The following is a 20,905-nucleotide window of genomic DNA, read 5'->3' as shown; positions in this document are numbered from 1 at the left end:
AACAAACCAGAGATGATAACTCTGTTTCTTCTAGCACTAAGCTTTCACCCTAGCTCCCTGAATTTCTGCCTTATATCACCATCCTGTTTCCTACTTATGTCGTTAGTGCCTATGTGGACCATGACTTGGGCTGCTCCCCCTTCCCCTTAAGAATCCCGAAAACATGATCCGAGACATCATGAACCCTGATACTTGGGAGGCAACACACCAACTGTGAGTCTGTCTCATTCCCATAGAACCTCCTATCTGTCCCCCTAACTATGGACTCCCAATGACTAATGCTTTGTTCCTCTTCCCCCTTGTCTTCTGAGCAACAAGGAAAGACTGTGCCAGAGACCTATACTCCATGGTTTACTTCTGTTAAGTCCCCCCACCCCAACAGTATCCAAAACAGTATACTCGTTGTGGGGAATGGCCACACAGTTCCTTTTCCGTCCCCTGACTGTAATCCATCTACTTTCTTCTTGTACCTGAGGTGTGACTACTTCCCTATAACTCCTCTCAATAACCCCCTCCGCCTCCCGAATGATCCAAAGTTCATCCAGCTCCAGTTCCCTAACGTGGTTTGTGCTACACAAGTACCAGGCAATGACCATCTCCAATAGAATCAATCTAAGCACTGCCCCTTGATGTTCAATGGTATTACCATCACTGAATCAACATTCTTGGGGTGACCATTGACCAGAAACTAAACTAGATTAGCCATATAAATACAGTGACTACAACAGCAGATCAAGAGCTAAGAATACTGCAACAAGTAACTCACCTCCTCACTCCCCAAAGCCTGTCCACCATCTTCAAGTGTGATGGTACTATGGCTTTAAGAGGTGTATTCTATCTTTTTTTTTGAGAAAAAAGTTGAAACACATGTGACAAGCAGTCTGCTCCAAAGCCAATAATGTAAACAGCTTTTGAGGCCTTGGGTTTTTTAAAAAAAGGTTTGAACAATAGAAGTAGCCTGAATGGGTGTGGTTAAGCTCTTACAGAACCAGGGTTTTTAGTTTTAGTTTTTTAAGTGGCAGCTGTTGCAGGCACCTTGAAGCTGGGTTTAGAAGCTGCAGAATCTCTCCCTGTTACACTGTCTCTCAGAGTTCTCTCTTAATGTTTTTTCTTCTTGGATTGAACAATTGCATGTGAGACAATCTATCTTACTGAATTTGCCTTTACCAAGGGTGAGTTTATGGGATGGTTCTATATTGGAACCATGATGTGGAAGTGCCAGTGTTGGACTGAAGTGGACAAAGTTAAAAATCACACAACACCAGGTTATAATCCGACAGGTTTATTTGGAATTACAAGCTTTCAGAGCGCTGTTCCTTTGTCCTTTGCTAACTGACAAAGGAGCAACTCTCCAAAAGCTTGTACTTCCAAGTAAACCTGTTGGAGTAGAATCTGGCATTTTTAGCTATATTGGAACAATTACTGTTTATTATTTAAGTAATCTAGATTTTATTAAGTTTTCCGATAGAGTTGTTGTTCCAAATCTTTCCTTTGTTGTATTTTAATGATAGTTTATGTTTAAAGTGGGTTTTGCTTCAAAACTGGTGGTTTGAAATTGCAATGAAATTGCATCTGGAATGAAATGCCTTGCACGTGCCTTTTAAAGTAAGAAAAGTTAAGGTCTAGGCTATCTTCATAATTATATTTTGAGATGGTTTGGTCTGGTTCATAACACAAAACACAACTCAAGAATGTGATGGAATACTCCCCACTTGCCTGGATGGGTGCAGCTCCAATAACACTCAAGAAGCTTGACACCATCCAGGACAAAGCAGCCACTTGATTGGCACCACATCCACAAACCTCCCCTCCCTCCATCACCAACACTCAGTAGCAGCGGTGTGTACTATCCACAAGATGAAGCACAAAAATTCAAAGATTGTTAGACAGCAACTTCCAAACACATAAACACTTCCATCTAGATGGACAAAGGCAGCAGATACGTGGGAACACCACCCCCTGCAAGCTCCCCCTAAGCCACTTATCATCCTGGCTTAGAAATATATCAACGTTCCTTCAGTATCACTGGGTCAGAATCCTGGAATTCCCTCCCTCAGGGCATTGTGGGTCTACCTACAGCACATGGACTGCAGCTGTTCAAGAAGGCAGCTCACCCCCACCTTCTCAAGGAGCAACTAGGGACAGGACAACAAACGCTGGTCCAGACAGTGACACTCCTATCCCATGAGTAAATAAAATAAATTGCTGGCCCTCTCTGTTCCAATTATTATTTGAATCAGCATATTAATGTGTTTCTGTCATTGATTTTCTATTTAAATGCAGATGCTTACTCAGAAATCTGGCCATATCATCAACATGAGCTCAGTGGCATCCAGTATCAAAGGTAAATGATTTAGCACGATCACTAGATCTCTCATGTTGACAAAACCTGATCAGAATGCAGAACAGTCTGCCTTTTGGAGAAGTTCTGTCTTCAAGATTTTTTTTCCAAATGCATCACTTTAATGTTCACCTTTTGATTTGGATGCTTTTTGTCATGCAATACTGTCACAATTAATAGTTCAGTTTTTTGTTGCCCCTCAGCTGATTACAACCAAGTCCAGGTCACCCGTCTCACTGCAATTGCTGACCTACATTGGGTCCTAGTCCTGTCGGGCGGAGTTTCCCAAAGTGGGGGTTACAGCCTTAACTGGGGTGATATCTGATATCACAGGCTCCAAGGCAGTAGTGATTGGGGGAACCCCATCTTTCCCCTCCTTCCCCTTCCCCATTGCTCTCTCACTGAAGAATCATAACCGGTTTTAAGCCTCAAACTGAGGTCACAGCGGGGAGAAGGTTTGGGAACCACTGACTTAGAGTTAACATTCTAATTCCTGTGTTTAAATATCTTAATGCTTCCTCCCATTCCCTATCTCTGTAATCTACAGTCCTCCAAAACTCTCCACTTTTGTAATTCTGACTTGTTCTGTCAGCCTTTAGAAGCCATATAATTGTCCTCTGATGTTTCTCCACCTTCGATCTCTCATGTTTAATTCAGACCCCCGCCATGACACATTGGAATATTCATAAAGATCCTGGGTATCTGAAACAAACCAAAAAAGAAATTGCTGAAGAAACACAGCAGGTCTGACAGCATTTACGGAGAGAAAACAGAGTTGCTTCAAGATGAAATGTTAAGTTTGTTTTTCTGTCTGTAAATGCTGCCAGACTTGCTGAGTTTCTCCAACAATATCTGTTTGTTTATATTGGAATGTCCAGTATTGGTTGAGGGATCTTTCAATATAGACGTACTTTGGTGAATCTGCCTAGGTTATGTTTTTCAATATATGATGTGGAAGTGCTGGTGTTAGACTGGGGTGGACAAAAATCACATGACACCAGGTTATAGTCCAACAGGGTTATTTGGCAGTACGAGCTTTCAGGGCACTATTCCTTTGTCAGATAGCGAGTCGGGCAGGATCATCAGACACAGAATTTTAAGTAAAAGGTCAAATTGTCATCCACCACTGTGGTGTATTGAACAAACAAGTCTTTAATCACTTTGAATGAGGGTGCAGGTTTCGATTGATTAATATGTAAATCCCTGAAATCCTTTTGAGTCACAGTCCCGAGATAACCTAAGGTTTTATAAAAAAGTGACATCTCAGCTCAGACAAAGAATTAAAGATGTGAGGTTAGAGTCAGTCTGTATCCCAAACTGGAGGCTCACATTGTTAAAAGTTCTATTTTAAATACTTCATGAAACACCAACTATTTTTAAAATTTCTGTCTAGTTTTCTCTTGTATCCTTCTTACTGATTTTTAAAAACTCGTTCTTTGCTTTATTTTTTACATTCTAACCAATTTTCTGATGTGCCAACTATCACAATTATATGACCTTTACTATTTTAGTTAACCACAGTTGGTCTGTGTACCCTGTAATTGCCCCTTTATTATCTGCCACTATATCTCTATTAATTTACCCTTTAACCTAGTTTGACAATCCACTTTAGTCAGGTCTGCTTTCATGTCCTCACTATTGACCTTAATTAAATTTTAAAATAGAGGTTCAATCCCACTTCTCTCCCTCAAACTGAATATAAAACTTGATCACATTGTGATCACTGCTCCCTAGCCGTGTCCCAGGAATAGACAAAAGTTAATGTTCATTGGTTAAACTCTACAAAATGTCACGTGGATTTTTTGAGAGAAAAATTTTGTTAAACCTCTTTGTGTATTTTGTCCAGGTGTTGTAAACAGATGTGCATACAGCTCATCCAAGGCAGCTGTAATTGGATTGACCAAGTCTGTTGCTGCAGACTTCATTGAACAAGGCATCGTATGCAACTGTGTATGCCCAGGTAATCATGAAGCTTTTTTTAGCATTCTGTCAAATGTCTCCTGGTTGTAAAAGCTTGCCTGCCTTCATGTATCACATGATATAATTATAACATTCCTATCCCTCACATTTGTACAACACAGTAATCCCCTGTACCCGTGGGGGGTTATGTTCCAGGACCCACTGCGGAAGGCCAACACTACAGATAGGACCGAACCCATTGATTTAAATGGGAAATGTATCTTCCCAGCAGCCTCCTCTGGAACCAGTCACTGGTTCCAGAACATTCCCTTTTATATGTTCCAGCCATGGTAAACCACAAGTGAGTGAAACCGTGGAAAACAATTCTACGGATACAAGGTCACCCTGTGTTACCGATCAATCCTTATGTCTTTGAATACATGAAAGCAACTTAACAGTAACCAAATTATTTTTTTAGATTTAAGGAGCTATGCAGGTTGCCTCCCTACACTACATTTTCTATGTTTTCAAGCATCTGTAATGTAGAAAAATACAGCGTTTCACAAGGGCGGAGAAGGACCTGGCAGGAGCCAGGATGAGAATAAAGGAAGGCAACTTCAGTTTGATGAAGGGAGTAGGATTTGAGGAAGTGGTTGAAAGTGCATAGATGAGTGGCTGAAATTGCTTTTGATTCCACCCCACACACTCACTCGTGTAATAGAGTGATTCCAAGATCCATTTAAAAAAAGGACAAGCCCCAGGAACTACAGTTAACTTAATCAGAAATAGAAATGATAATGGAATTGTTATTTAAAGATTGAAAAATATAGGAACTGAAAATATACTAAAGAGTAGTCAGCCCAGATGATAAAACGTGTGTTTTTATTGCTCATGCTTGACAAATCTTTTTAAATAATTTTTAAAAGTGACAGGAAAAGTAAATCAGTACCATAATTGTAATATATTTAATTTCTGAAAGGCAAATGCGCAAATGTATAATGGAGAAAGGAGAAGAAAGAGATATTGATGGGATGGGGTGAGGTGTGTATGGTGCTGAGGGGAGGAGGGTTCCTGTGGAACATAAAGACTAATGGAGGGCAGTTGGCTTGCTGGCCTGTCCCTTTGTAAATTATGCAGTTCTATTAAGTGGTATGCTGTTTACCAGCTGTCAATACAGGCTTCATTTTCAGCACTTACACAAGGTATTTCTTATTACAAAATTAAATGTTACAAGCACATGGTGATTTTGCACAACATTTTATGTTGTTTTATTTCCAAGGTACTGTGGACACGCCATCCCTGAGAGACAGAATCCAAGCCAGGCCAAATCCTCAACAGGTAGATGTACAGGAGCTATTCCCACTATACCGCACCTCCACCTTTAGTGACCTCTAATTTGATAGCTCTATTTTCAATTCATGATGCTTTAAATGGTGGTTTAGCCTTTGACAGATTAAGATTGCAGAAGTAGTGTGAGAGAATAAATGGTGAACATTGGCTTACTAATAAACACGTGTGATAGAAGGCATAAGAAAGGTTTTGTGCGGGGGAGATCGTGCCTTACCAACTTAATAGAATTCTTCAAGGAAGTGACCAAGTTGTTAGATGAAGGAAGGGCTGTTGATGTCATATACACAGACTTTAGTAAGGCGTTTGATAAGGTTCCCCATGGTAGACTAATGGAGAAAGTGAAGTCACATGGTGTGCAGGGTATTCTAGCTAGGTGGATAAAGAACTGGTTGAGCAACAGGAGACAGAGAGTAGTAGTTGAAGGGAGTTTCTCACATGGAGAAGGGTGACCAGTGGTGTTCCACAGGGGTGAGTGTTGGGGCCACTGTTGTTTGTAATATACATAAATGATCTGGATGAGGGCACTGTTGGTATGATCAGCAAGTTTGCAGATGACGTGAAGATTGGTGGAGTAGCAGAAAACATAAGGGTCTGTCAGAGAATACAGGAGAATATAGATAGACTGGAGAGTTGGGGGGGGCAAAGTGGCAGATGGTTTTCAATCCAGACAAATGTGAGGTGATGCATTTAGGCGAGACTAATTCTAGAACGAATTATACAATGAACGGAAGAGCCTTGGGAGAAGTTGATGGGCAGGGAGATCTGGGAATGCAGGTTCATTGTACCCTGAAGGTTGCTGCACAGGTGGATAGAGTAGTCAAGAAGGCATATAGTATGCTTGCCTTCATTGGACGGGGTACTGAGTATAAGAGCTAGCAAGTCATGTTAAAATTGTACAGGATGTTGGTTCGGCCACATTTAGAATACTGTGTACACCAATGGATTAGGCTCCGATAGCTTCAGTGTGGGTAGGGGCTGCCGTCAGGGATGTCCTCTCTCGCCATTGCTATTTACGCTAATAACTGAGCCATTAGCAGAAGCTATACAGGCTGATCCTAATATAACGGCCCCGAGGATTGGTACAGGTAAACATAAAATTACCCTGTATGCAGATGATGTTCTCCTATTCCTCAATAATCCCCTGATGTCCATACCTCGCTTAATCCAAGTTATTAATACATTTAGCACATTCTCAGGCTTTAAAATTAATTTCTCAAAATCGGAGGCTATGCCAATGGGTGGCCTTGCTATGACACCCCACTTAGTGGACGGATCCCTTTTTCCCTTTCGTTGGTCCCTGGAGGGCTTCTTATATTTAGGTATTTTTATTACCCCAGTATTTGGTCAGTTATACAAGGCTAATTTTGTGCCTTTACTGGAAAGGATAAGGCAGGACCTCCAGCGATGGGGAGACCTTCCAATTTCCTGGTTGGGTAGAATAGTCCTAATTAAAATGAATGTTCTGCCCCGTCTCCTATATCCTATGAGAATGCTTCCGGTGATGCTGCCGAGGATGGCTCTACATAAATTATATGGCTGGTTAGGTTCCTTTATCTAGAATCATAGACGGCCCCTCATTAAGCTGAAGAAGCTACAGCTTCCACAGGCAAGGGGAAGATTGGACTTCCCAGGTTTTAAGTTAAGTTCCCCAATTAAGTTACATAGCCGATTGGGTCTTGTCTGACCTGCAATCAATCTGGCTGGACATCGAGGCTTCTGAAGTAAAATGCCCACTTATTAACATTTTCTTTTCAGACAAGAGGAAAATCATTACAGATAACTGTAAAAACCCTATAATACTAAACACAATTAAAGCTTGGAATATAATGCAGCAAAATGGGGGCAACTCACATAAAACATCCCCCTATGCACCGATAGTGGGAGCATGGGGATTCCAACTGGGGTTTACAGATGCCACTTTTAAACTCTGGAGATCCAGGGGTATCTCATGTCTAGGGGATCTGTTTAAAGATGGGGTCCTGATGTCTTTTGAACAGCTGCGTCAGAAATTCGGATTACCCATTGGAGACCTCTTTCGATACTTCCAAATTCGAGACTATATACAGAAGAAGACTACGTTACTAGATAGTCTTTATAAATCAGACAGAGAATGTAGAGTTCTATGGCCAATGGGGGTATCTTCCGTCAGTACTATTTATCATTCACTACATGATGAAGTATTGGGAGATATGGACAATCTGCTTAAAACATGGGATCAGGATTTGGGACTAGAAATCTCTATAGAAACGTGGAATGACATTTGGGAAAACGCCAGAAGAATCACCATCTGCAACAGAACTCGGGCCATAAAATTGAAGATACTTCATAGGGCCCATATAGCACCGGATCGATTGGCAAAATTTAAGGCAGGAGCATCTCCAATGTGTCCCAAATGTAAAATAGAGGTGGGCACTCTTGTATGTTGTCTATGGACCTGTCATTAGATCCGTAGATATTGGACTAAAGTAGCAAGTACCCTGACAGAAATTTTAGGAACGGAAATTAAAGTGGACCCTGTATCTCTCCTTTTGGGCTTTTTGAACTTTCCCTCCCTGGACATGTACGGGAAGAGATTATTTTCTATTCTCTGTTTCTGTGCAAGGAAAAATATTTTGGTGAACTGGGTGGCTGAGGGCCCCCTGGACTTTCAAATTGGCACAGATTAATTATGGAATGTATTCCCCTTGACTTACAAATATGGTGCACCAAAAGACCACATTATTCCATAAAATATGGCAGCCCTTCTTGAATTACATAAATACAGATATTTCGGCTATCCTAACAAGGGCTTTTATTTAATTGAGATTACAAACCTGGCTGGTCCAGGGCCCCTTGGAGAGGAATCCCACACGAATACGGGTTTTGTTATGATTTGATGTTAATACATTCCGAGCATGTAGCTCACTACCCAATTTCTGTGTTATCCGTCATTTTTTTTTCTTTCTTTTATTTGAATAATGTAAGAGACTTAATTATACACTCTGGTTAGTTGTAGCTTAGATTAGTAGTTAGTTCAGTTTTGGTTATTTTTCTCTCGGTATTTTTCTTTTGTTAAATTTTGGTTATTATTTATTTAAAATTTAATTGTATATCAATGTTCATACTTGGGATTTTTTTTATTTTTGTAAACTTGTAAAAATGTTAAATTTTCAATTAAAATATCTATAAAGAAAGAATACTGTGTACAGTTCTGGGCGCCACATTACCAAAAGGATGTGGATGCTTTGGAGAGGTTGCAGAGAAGGTTTACGAGGATGTTGCCTGGTATGGCAGGTGCTAGCTATGAAGAGAGGTTGAGTTGGTTAGGTTTATTTTCATTAGAACAAAGGAGATTGAGGGGGGACCTGATTGAGGTTTACAAAATCATGAAGGGTATAGGGTGAAGGATTCAATAACGAGAGGTCACGTTTTCAAGGTGAGAGGTGGAACGTTTAAGGGGGATACATGCGGCAAGTACTTCACCCAGAGGGTGGTGGGCATTTGGAACGCGTTGCCAGCAGAGGTGGTAGAGGCAGGCACGGTAGATTCATTTAAGATGCGCCTGGACAAATGCATGAGTAGGTGGGAAACAGAGGAATACAGATGCTTAGGAATTGACTGACAGGTTTAGACAGTACATTTGGATCGGCTCAGGCTTGGAGGGCGTAAAAAGCAGGACAAATCCAATCCAGCCAATTACTCCTCTATTAGTCTACTCTTGATCATCAATAAAGTAATGGACGATGTCATCAACAGTGCTATCAAGCAGCAACTGCTCAGTGATGCCCAGTTTGGGTTCCCCCAGGGCCACTCAGTTCCAGACCTCATTACAGCCTTGGGTCAAACATAGACAAAAGAGCTGAATTCCAGAGGGAGGGGGAGAGGGACAGCCCTTGACATTAAGGCTGCATTTGACCGAGTGTGGCATCAAGGAGCCCTGGCAAAACTAGAGTCAATGAGAATCAGGGACAAACACTGTGATGTTTGGAGTCATATCTGGTGCATAGGAATCTGGTTGTGGTTGTTGGAGGTCAGTCATCTCAACTTGAAGACATCTCTGCAGGAGTCCCTCAGGGTAGTGTCCAAGGCTCAACCATCTTCAGCTGCTTCAACAACGGCCTTCCCTCCATCATAAGGTTAGAAGTTCGGATGTTCACCGATGATTCCACAATGTTCAGCACCGTTTGTGACTCCTCAGATTCTGAAGCAGTCCATATTCAAATACAATACGTTCTGGATAATATCCAGGCTTGGGCTGACAAATGGCAAGTGACATTTGTGCCACACAAATGCCAGGCTATGGCTATCTCCAATAGGAGACAATCTGATCACCACCCTTTGATATTCAATGGTGTTACCATCACTGAATTCCCCACTATCATTTAGTTGGGTGTTTGGGCTGGGCCTCAGGTTTCTACAATTTAAATCAGTTTCTTAAATGAGGGGAGTGAAAGCATGGTGACAAAATTCACAGCTAATATGTCAGTGGGTTGGAAAGTATATTGTAAAGAAGACAAAAGGAAGTTGAGAACTTCATACAGATAGGTTGAGTGAGTGGGCAAGGAAAACATGATGATGTTCACTTTATTAGGAAAAGTGAGAAAGCAAATATTTACTTAAAGAACAACTGCAGAATTTCAAAGTGCAGAAGATTTAGGTGTTTTGATACAGAATGTAATCGAGAAGGTTAATGGATGCTATACTTTATTACATAATCAACTGAACACAAAAGTAAAGATGTTATGTTTTAGTTACATAGGGCATTGGTGGCACCACATCGCAAATACTGTGTGCAGTTTTTGATCTCTTTATCGAAAGAATGGTGTAAATGCATTGGAGGGGGCTCAGGGGAGGTTTACTTCATCACTAATAAACAAGAGAAATTGGTGGAAAAACTCAGTAGGTCTGTGTAAAGAGAGAAACAGTATCAACATTTTGCATCCAGTGACCATCCTTCAGAACTGGACTGGAAACCAACTCCCCCCAACCCCAACAAAAACCTTTAAAATTAGGTGTCACCCGTGTATGACAGAGATGCGGGGAAACTTCTTCTCTCAAAGGATGTGTGACTTCAGAACTCTCTGCCTCAGAAGGTGTGGAAGTGTGGGGATCTTGAATAACTGAAAGATAAAGACGGATAGATTCTTATTAGGCATAGTGATCAAGGTTATTGGGTTTAAGTAGAAATACAAACAGGTCAGCCATGATTTTATTGACTGGTGGACCACACAGACAGGCATAATGCCCTACCTCAGCTCCTAATTCATTGGCTGAGGAGACAGGAAGTATATGGACATTCATAAACTAGGTGGATTTTCATGATCACCACTGAACAAGATCTTAATTTTGATTTATGAATTGATTTTAAATTCACCAGCTGCTGTAATGGGATTTGAATCCATGTACCTAGAGCATTAGCCTGGCCTTGGAAGTTTTGATCCAGAATTATCACCATATAACCAAGACCTCAAGTTCAGTACCAGGCTCAGTGCTTACAGGGGAGTAATGAGCAGTTAATTGCTGAGCAGGTGCTGCTTGATAACACTGTTGATGACACTTTGCATCATTTCACTGGCAATTGAGAGTAGACTGATGGGGCAGTAATTGGTTGGATTGAATTTGTGTACAGACATAGCTGAACCACATTGTCAGGTAGATGCCAGTGTTGTAACAGTATTGGAACAGCTTGGCAAGGGGAGTGGCAAGTTCTGGAGCACAAGTCATTGCCAGGCTTTGTAGTATCCAGTGCCTCCAACCATTTCTTGATGCCACGTGGAGTGAATCACATTGGCTGAAGACAGGTTTCTGTAATGTTGGGACCACTGGAGAAGACGAGGACACTGTCTGATCTTACCATAGTCCTATATCTTCCAATGTTTGATTTATCTAATTTTCACTTTAAAGATGAGTAATCTCTTCAGCTATCTCTGTGGCAATATTTTCTTGCCCTATAGTAAGTTTTTAAATATATATTAAAGTCTGATCATGGTTCTTACTGTTGATCAGCTTTGAATATTCATTGCCACTAAATCTGTTCCTATGTTGAGAAAATCTATCTAGAGACTTTAGCAAGACTGTGATAGCAAGATTTCTTTATGGTTTTTATGTAATGTTGTATGTTTAACACTGGCTATTTCCTTCTACTCAGGCTTTGAAAGATTTCCTGGGAAGGCAGAAGACTGGTCGAATGGCCACTGCTGAGGAGGTGGCTCACCTTTGTGTATATCTGGCATCTGATGAAGTATGTAGTAAACCAGTGACTTAAAAATTGTTCTGTTCATGTACAGATGTATAACATACCCTGAAAATGTAGATTCTGGAATGAGTATGGTGGCTGTAATGTCCCTTTGGAATAAATGTGAAAATTCCATATTCCAAAGTTCAGAAAATCTTAGGCTGGAAGACCCAAGATCTCTGGGTGCTATCCTGGTGGAAAATTCCACCCAGAGATTTCTAGTTTAAGATGATTAACTTCAGAGCAGAATTCAGCAATCATTTAGACTTTGTGACATCCAGGACAAACGCACACGGACATTTGCACACAACCAGGAGTTGTCAGTATGACTGTATCTTTAGGATTTACCAATCAATGAGGGACTAGGAAGAGCCCTATCAAAAACTTTAATCCACACATTCAAACAGATCAATGGAAAGGACCAATTAGCCTAAGCTTTGAGTGTTCGATTGGTATCTGGACCCCATGCTAGAGGTCTCTTGATAAAAGCAATGCAAACAGAATTATTCTTAGGACTAAATAATATCTTAGTGTCACATAGAGTCAGAAGCAAGTCCAGCATTTAGGTTGCACTCAGATTAAAGACTGGTGGTGAATGTCAGTTCCAAATTATAAGACAATTTTGTTTATTTGTCTTTGCAGTCGGCCTATGTGACTGGAAAAGAATTTATCATCGATGGAGGATGGAGCTTATGAACGTTGTATTGCCATGAATGGTGAATAATGCAATGATCTATCATCAAAACTAGATTGTGTTTGGTGATGACGTAGACCGGATGTGGTATTCTTTCAATTATGAATGGATAATGTAATTTTCAGTTCTGTAAATTTGATATTGATTTTTTGTTTCAACATGACTCCCCATATAGGACCTTAACCAATTGTCTACTTCTTGCCAAAAGTATATCTCCCTGATGAAATTTCCAAATCAGATTGTGGCATTGGAAACTTGCATTTATAAAAACAGCCAATTGGGAATAATACAGCACTGAAGGAGGCCATTCAGCCCATGTGTTTGTGCTGGCTCTGAAACAGCAATCCAGTTGGTGCCACTCCCCTGTCCTCCCCCCACCTCCCTTCAAATAGTTATCAAAGTTATTGTTGTTGAAGCCACTTCTATCACCCTCTTGGAGAATTCATTTCAGATCCTAACTTGCTGCATAAAACATATTTGTTTCTCATCTTGTCTCTGATTCATTACCAGTGCCCTTAGACTGTAGGTCCTGATGATCGAGACTTATTTACCTCACTGTTTTGTAACAAGTCTTCCCTTAACCTTCTCTGCTTTAAGGACAGCAGCCCCGGTTTCTCCTGGTTTTCCACATAACTGAAAATGTTTACTCCGAAAGCATTCTATTCAATTCCCTTTATACTATTTCTAAGGCCTTGATATCTTGTGGTGTCTAGAATTGATCTAAATGCACCCCTCAGCAAAAAAAAATTACGTTTATATAGTACCTTTCCTCACCACTGGACATTGCTTGTTCCAACCAGTTAAGTACTTCTTAAATGAAGTGTAGTCGCTGGTGTAATGTGGGACATATACCAACCAACTTGCTCACAGCAAGATTCTGCAAACAGCAATGTGATATTGACTGGGTAAATACAACCATTGAATCTTTTTGTGATTTTTGACAGATAATTATTGAGCATGACACCTTGGAGATTCCCCCTCTGTTTTTTTCCAAATAGTATAATGAGATCTTATTAATCCAGCCGAGATAGCAAGCTGAGCCTCAGTTTGGTATCCTACCCAAAGGGCTGACCTCCACACCGTACAGCACACCTTCAGGACTACACTGAGCTGACAGCTTTGCTTTTTGTGCTCCAATCTTAAAGTGGAAGTTGAACCTTTAAAGTGCTGTTAACTGAGCCGGAATTCACACTTTAAAGGCAGATTGTAAACTGTGCCAACAACCTCCGCAGTTTCCACTTATACATTCCTTAAAAAACCAAGAATGCATTCCATCCAGACCAGATGGTTTGTATTGTGACCTTGGTAGTACCCCCTTCTGTAATATTGCTTAAAAAGACATATTTGATCAAAGGCACATCGGTTGTTAGTTAGGTTGGCAGTGTGACATACCTACACATGTTGGAAGCTATATCTATCAATACCACAGGACCCTACTCTTTACAGACAGAAAGAACACATCCATGTACTGCACCTGTTTATACTCAACAAAATACGTGACTGGTTAAAGCATTGCTCAAGAAAGAAACCAATCAGAGGAAACCTTCCTGGTTTAAAATGTAAACAAAGCTTGGCAGTTAACTGTCAGTTATTAATTAGTGCATTCTCCATGCAATGCATTTACCAATCAATCAGCACTCTCTTCTCACACAGTATGTTTGTTTTCCCCTTTTTTGGTATTTCTTTCTGAATTGTCCTGATGATTGCAACATGAAAAGCTTTTACCAAAAGTGCCTTTCTCAGCAATACTTAATTCTGTCAAACACCTATTCCCTTCTTTAGTGAATGAAAATATTATATCATTTAACTCTTCACACAAGACTATTTCCTTTTCATCTCTAATTAACTAGACCCATCCTTTGATAATCCTTTCCACTATTTAGAGTCATAGAGATGTACAGCGCGGAAACGGATCCTTCGGTCCATCTCGTCCATGCTGACCAGATATCCCAACCCAATCTAGTCCCATTTGCCAGCACTTAGCCCATATCCCTCTAAACCCTTCCTATTCCTATACCCATCCAGATGCCTTTTTAAATGTTGAAATTGTACCAGCCTCCACCACTTCCTCTGGCAGCTCATGCCATACACGCACCACCCTCTACATGAAAAGTAGCCCCTTAGGTCCCTTTTATATCTTTCCCCTCTCACCCTAAACCTCTGGCCTCTAGTTCTGGACTCCCTGACCCCAAGGAAAAGACCTTGTCTATTTATCCTATCCATGCCCCTAATGATTTTATAAACCTCTATAAGGTCACCCCTCAGCCTCCAACGTTCCAAGGAAAACAGCCCCAGCCTGTTCAGCCTTTCCCTAAGCTTCCTATAGCTAAACATTTATATGTTTATAAAACAGTTTTAAATTATCTTTGGTATTATTTGTTGACCTATTCTCTTCATCCGCTTTGACTGTCATTTCCTTTTCCATTTTCACCCTGCTTCTTTGATGTTTATTGTAAGTTTGCCTTTTTTCTGTTTCACTTTAATCTCTGTGGCTCAGAGATTCCAATGACCATAGTCATTTTTGCTTCATAGACTGGATTTATACACAGGGACCATGCAGAAAACCTGACCTAGCTAAAGCCCGAACGAAACTGGCTGGGAAACTGAGAATTCCAATGTGCAGTTCCCCTGAATATGGATTTCACCAAAAAAGCTCATCAAAGTTGGAGAATTTGGAAGATTCTGGTATAACGGAGCCAAGAGAGGTTAGAAAATTAAAGAACCTACTCTAACCCTGGGAAACTATTAAATTGAACTGCCAAATCAGTACTAATAAACTCTGCTCAGTTTCTCAATCTATATTCTGATAATTGGAGCCCTGAATATCATTACTGTAAAGTTTTTACATCTTTCTGTGACCTAATCCTCTCCAGTCCATTTCTAGGTTCCACACTTTGGGAAGCATGTTAGAAAGGACATAGAAAGATCCATGACCATCATTCTCAGACTGAGGAACATCAGTTACAAAGATGTATTGGAAACATTAAGACAGTTTTTCTTGGTGAAGGGGGAGGGACAATATGTTGGAGAGACCTGAATAGAGTAAATATAAAGAACCTGCTTCCAGTTGTGCATCAGTCAGGAGCAAAAGGCACCAGATTGAAAGGTAATTGGCAAAGGAAGTGAAGCAACAAGTTGTTCACACAGTGAGTGGCTAGGAATTAGAATGGGTGCTGAGACTGTGGAAGAGGCAGGTTCAAGGTTTTCCATAGCTCTAGGGAGCTAGTGCAGAGGCGATGAGCAGTTCTGTGATTAACTTCCCACTTTTGGTAGGTCTGTAGTATACACCAGCAATATAAGAGCTCATCTATTGTTTCCTAATTCAAAGCAATGTATCCTATCTTTGACCCCTCAGATGCATTGTCATTTTTCGCACAGCAACTGTACCTTTGTTTGAAACTGTCAAACCTCCTCTTTTACTTTCCATATCGTTTCAGCATATATTATAGTTAGGGGATTTCTGTTTAAGTTAGGTCTCTGTTTGTAATCCCATGTGACAAGATGCATCTTTAGTTACTGTATTCCCCATGTCTACACATACATGCTGCCCAATTTTGATCTCCCCTGCCTTTGGCTGATCCCTTCTACCTTATTCTATTGCTGTTCTCCCCTCCAACCTTCTGTACACCTCCTTCCTAATGCTTTATTCCAGTGCCCCCTTCCCCATTTTTTTACCTAAAGTCTTTATCACCGCGTTAGTTAACCATCCTTTGTAAATGTTGATGTAGTCCTATCAAGATGCAACACTTTCCCACTGATCCTGATTGGTTCTAAACAATCGTAAATCTTCCATTGTGCTGCATTTTCCACCAATCTCCCTTAATGTATGTTCCCATATTCAGGAGCTGCAACTGTTTTACTTTTGGTCATTTGTTGAATGTTAACCATAGCTGCTGGGTGTTGATGTGTCTTTTTGCAATTTTGTGTAAAATATAAGTAAACATCTTGGCAATATGTCAGTGACTGAAATAATTTGAGCAAATTGGGACTTACTTCTGGAGAAGAAAAGGGCAAGAGGAAAACTGATGAATCTTTTAAAATTACAAAGTGATTTGATAAATTAGATGTGTGGAAATTGTTTCTGCGTGTGAGCAAATTATGGAAGAGAGTGAGTAAATAAAAGCAAACTGCTTCTACGTTTGTGTTCCAGCTTGTTAATTTCTCTTCAAGCTTCTTGAATTCTGACTACAAGATCCCTCTTTCTATATAACACCCTGATTCTGCTCCGGCCCACTGCTGCTTCCCAAATCCAGTCATCTCTGTCAAGTAAGTGACAGGCCTCAAGTTCAGGCCTCCATTTAGTTTCTTCCTTATGCTCCCAGAGTCAGGCCAGCTCTTGATTCACATCTCAGCGATGTTATATCTTTGTTTATTCCTGCAGATAGCAATGTCTGCTCATTACATATTAATGTCTATCCAAAAAGAAATGTATTGTTCAGGTTAAAAGTTAGTATTTGAATTTATTTTTAAAAATATGAATGCATATGTATATATAACAAACTAATTATCTATCAAAATGATTAGGTTTTTTCTCCACTACCAGTACAATCAGTTTTACCAGTCACATAGTTAGAGACTGGTAATATACTGGCCATTCTGCTGGATTCAGAATACTCTCAATCTCAGATTTATTTTTCAAACAATATGGTTCTGAGATATCTTGAGTATAAGGCAGGTATACACAAATTTTCATCCATTTAGCATTTCAAAAGATATAAAAATGAATGAAATCTATTTTGTATAGGGGGAAGGATGGTCCAATGGCACTATTAATTCAGAAACTCAATTAATGTTCTGGGGACATGGACAGATGGTGAAATTTGAATTCAATAAAATACCTAGAATTAAAGATCCACTGATGATCATGGAAACCCATCTGGTTCACTAATGCCCTTCGGGGAAGGAAATCCACTGACTTATTGTTCTGGCCTTTAGGTGACTCCAGACCCACAGCAATATGGTTGACTCTTAACTGCCCTGTGGGCATTTAGGGATGGGTGATAAATGGCTCTTCAGTGATGCCTACATCCCAATCTGGTTCACTCATGTGTTTCAGGGAGGAAATCTTCCATCGTTACCTAGTCTGTCCTACAAGTGACACCAGACCAACAACAACATGCTTGAGTCTAAACTCTGAAAGGGCCTAGCAAGCACCATGTATCAATCTCTATGAAGTATCAAAGAAATTAAACTGAATGGACCTAGGCATTGGAAATGTCAATAGCAGAAACACCTACTCACCCTTTACTATCAAGCTAGGGGATCAACCCTGGCTCAATGAAGAGTACAGGAGGGCTCGCCAGGAGCAGAACAAGCATACCTGATGATGGGGTATCAACCTGGTGAAGCCACCAAACAGCATAAGCACCAAGTGATAGAGCTAAGCGATCCCACAACGAGCAGATCAGATCTAAGCCCTGCAGTCCTGCCACATCCAATCATGAATGGTGGTGGACAATTAAACAACTCATTGGAGGAGGCTCCACAAATATCTCCATCCGTAATGATGGAAGAGCCCAGCACATCAGTGCAAAAGATAAGGCTGACGCTTTCACAGTAACCTTCAGACAGAAATACCGAGTGGATGATCCATCTTGTCCTCCTCCACTGGTCCCCAGCATCACAGCTACAGTTTTCAGCCAATTTGATTCACTCCATATAATATCAAAAACTGTTGGAGACACTGGATACTGCAAAGGCTGTGGACCCTGACAACATTCTTGCAATAGTACTGATGATTTCTGCTCCAGAAGTTGCCACTCCCCAAGACAAGCTGTTCCATTTACAATTGCAGCACTGGCTTCTACCCAACAATGTGGAAAATTGCCCAGGTAAGTCCTCCACACAAAAAAGCAGGACAAATCCAACCTGACTAATTACCACCCTCTTAGTCTACTCTCGATCATCAGTAAAGTAATGGAAGGTATCATCTACCGTGCTGTCAAGCAGCATCTTCTCAGCAACAGCTCAGTGATGCCCAGGACCACTCAGCTCCAGACCTCATTACAGCCTTGGATCAAACATGGACAAAAAACAAAATCGGAACAAAACAGGTTTGTCTTCATGAGCCTGCTCCACCATTCAATGGGATCATGGCTGGTCTGATGTTCCTCATGTCCACTTTCCTGCCCTTGCCCTGTAAATCCTGATTTCCCTCTTGATCAAAGTTTTGTCTTAACCTGAAGTGTACACAAATCATACCTATTGGTCACTATTTGCACTGTTAGCTCGTTAATTTTATTCCATTCTGAAACAAAACATTTAAGTTTAACCTGTTATCAATTTTCTGTATCCTTGTACAATTTCTTGTACCGATTTCTTGGTTCACACACCTGTCCCTTCGTTTCATTTTGGTGTAACATTCAGTCATCACTAACCTGCACTCCTACCTGCTGCTTACAGCTCCATGTAACCGAACCTACTCCAACCCCCCACTATTTAGTATAAAGCCTTATTTATAGCTTTAGTTGTGTGATTCGCCAGGACTCTGATTCAAATGGATAAATCGGAAGAAAGTAGTTCAAGTCAATATTGAACCCTGAGAGGATGCTTAAAAATGTGTTGCTGGAAAAGCGCAGCAGGTCAGGCAGCATCAAAGGAGAAGGAGAATCGACGTTTCGGGCATAAGCCCTTCTTCAGGAATGAGGAGGGTGTGCCAAGCAGGCTAAGATAAAAGTGTTGCAGACATTTCGTCCCCTGTCTAGGTGACATCCTCAGTGTTTGGGAGCCTCCTGTGAAGCGCTTCTGTGATCTTTCCTCCGGCATTTATAGTGATTTGTCTCTGCCGCTTCCGGTTGTCAGTTCCAGCTGTCCGCTGCAGTGGCCGGTATATTAGGTCCAGGTTGATGTGCTTATTGATTGAATCTGTGGATCAGTGCCATGCCTCTAGGAATTCCCTGGCTGTTCTCTGTTTGGCTTGTCCTGTAATAGGAGAAAGTGAGGGCTGCAGATGCTGGAGATCAGAGCTGAAAATGTGTTGCTTGAAAAGCTTAGCAAGTCAGGCAGCATTCAAGCAGCAGGAGAATCAACGTTTCGGGAAGGGCTCATGCCCGAAACATCGATTCTCCTTGCCCTATAATAGTAGTGTTGTCCCAGTCAAACTCATGTTGCTTGTCATCGGCGTGTGTGGCTACTAAGGATAGCTGGTCATGTCGTTTCGTGGCTAGTTGGTGTTCATGGATGCGGATCGTTATGTAGTGTTTTGTGCAGTCCTTGCATGGGATTTTGTACACTACATTGGTTTTGTTGATGCTGTGTATCTGAACTGACAGCCAGACTACTGCGACCACTAGGACTCATAACAGCACACAAACCAACAGCCACTCTCAGACAACAACTCACCAGGACAAAGGGCCCAATATCCAGCATGAGCAAAACCAACGTAGTGTATAAAGTCCCATGCAAGGACTGCACAAAACACTACATAGGACAAACAGGAAGACAGCTAACGATCCGCATCCATGAACACCAACTAGCCACGAAACGACACGACCAGCTATCCTTAGTAGCCACACACGCAGATGACAAGCAACATGAGTTCGACTGGGACAGCACTACTATTATAGGACAAGCCAAACAGAGAACAGCCAGGGAATTCCTCGAGACATGGCACTCATCCACAGATTCAATCAATAAGCACATCAACCTGGACCCAATATACCGGCCACTACAGCGGACAGCTGGAACTGACAACCAGAAGCGGCAGATACACATCACTATAAATGCCGGAGGAAACATCACAGAAGCGCTTCACAGGAGGCTCCCAAGCACTGAGGATGTCACCTAGACAGGGGACAAAACGTCTGCAACACAAATTCCCAGCTCGGCGAACAGAACCACAACAGATGGAAGATTTAAAACAGAAGTGATAGATAGTCATGAATCTGTGGTATGGTAGACACTGGGACACTAAACACATTTCAGGAGGGGATAGACAGATTTTAAATGAGTACTAGATTATGGAAAACAGGCAGGAAAATGGAGTTGAGATCAAGATGAGATCAGCCATGAGTGTATTAAATGACTGTATGGTCCAGGCCTGGTTGTATTAAATGGCTGTATGGTCTAGGCTTGCTGCCAGTTTCTATGTTTCCCTTGGACCAGAGGGCATGATTCCAAAGTAAGGGATTGCCAAGTTAAGATAAAGATGAGGAGGACCTTCTCCTCTCAGACGGTAGTGACTCTGTGGAATTCTTTACTGCAGACAGCTGCCGAGGCTGGGTCATTAAGTATATTAAAGGCTGAGAGAGACAGATTTTTAATCAGTAACAAAATGTAGGTTTTATGGGAAAAGGCAGGAAAGTGGAGTTGAGAATTATCAGTTCAGACATGATCTCATTTAATGGCAGAGTAGACAAAATGGACTGAGTGGCCGTTCTATGGTTTTATTGAGCCCATTTTTGCTGAC

At 41.2% G+C, this 20,905-nt stretch overlaps 1 protein-coding gene across 7 annotated transcripts in view; it reads left to right on the top strand.

Moving 5' to 3' along the window:
• bdh2 (3-hydroxybutyrate dehydrogenase, type 2) overlaps positions 1–16,634 on the top strand; it is a 95,050-nt gene extending 78,416 nt beyond the window's left edge. For 6 of the 7 annotated variants that reach the window (XM_072583722.1, XM_072583724.1, XM_072583721.1 and 3 more), the window contains 5 exons: positions 2,284–2,344; positions 4,188–4,301; positions 5,520–5,578; positions 11,718–11,810; positions 12,447–16,634. In XM_072583722.1, the coding sequence (XP_072439823.1) occupies positions 2,284–2,344; positions 4,188–4,301; positions 5,520–5,578; positions 11,718–11,810; positions 12,447–12,500 (381 nt within the window). In that variant the 3' untranslated portion in view covers positions 12,501–16,634. The remainder of the gene's footprint in view (positions 1–2,283; positions 2,345–4,187; positions 4,302–5,519; positions 5,579–11,717; positions 11,811–12,446) is intronic. The other variant, XM_072583720.1, reaches the window with a different exon arrangement.
• Positions 16,635–20,905: the final 4,271 nt, after the last annotated feature.

This window comes from Chiloscyllium punctatum, chromosome 14, assembly GCF_047496795.1.
Source record: "Chiloscyllium punctatum isolate Juve2018m chromosome 14, sChiPun1.3, whole genome shotgun sequence".
Taxonomy (NCBI): Eukaryota; Metazoa; Chordata; class Chondrichthyes; order Orectolobiformes; family Hemiscylliidae; genus Chiloscyllium; species Chiloscyllium punctatum.
This window is presented reverse-complemented; position numbering and strand designations above follow the sequence as displayed.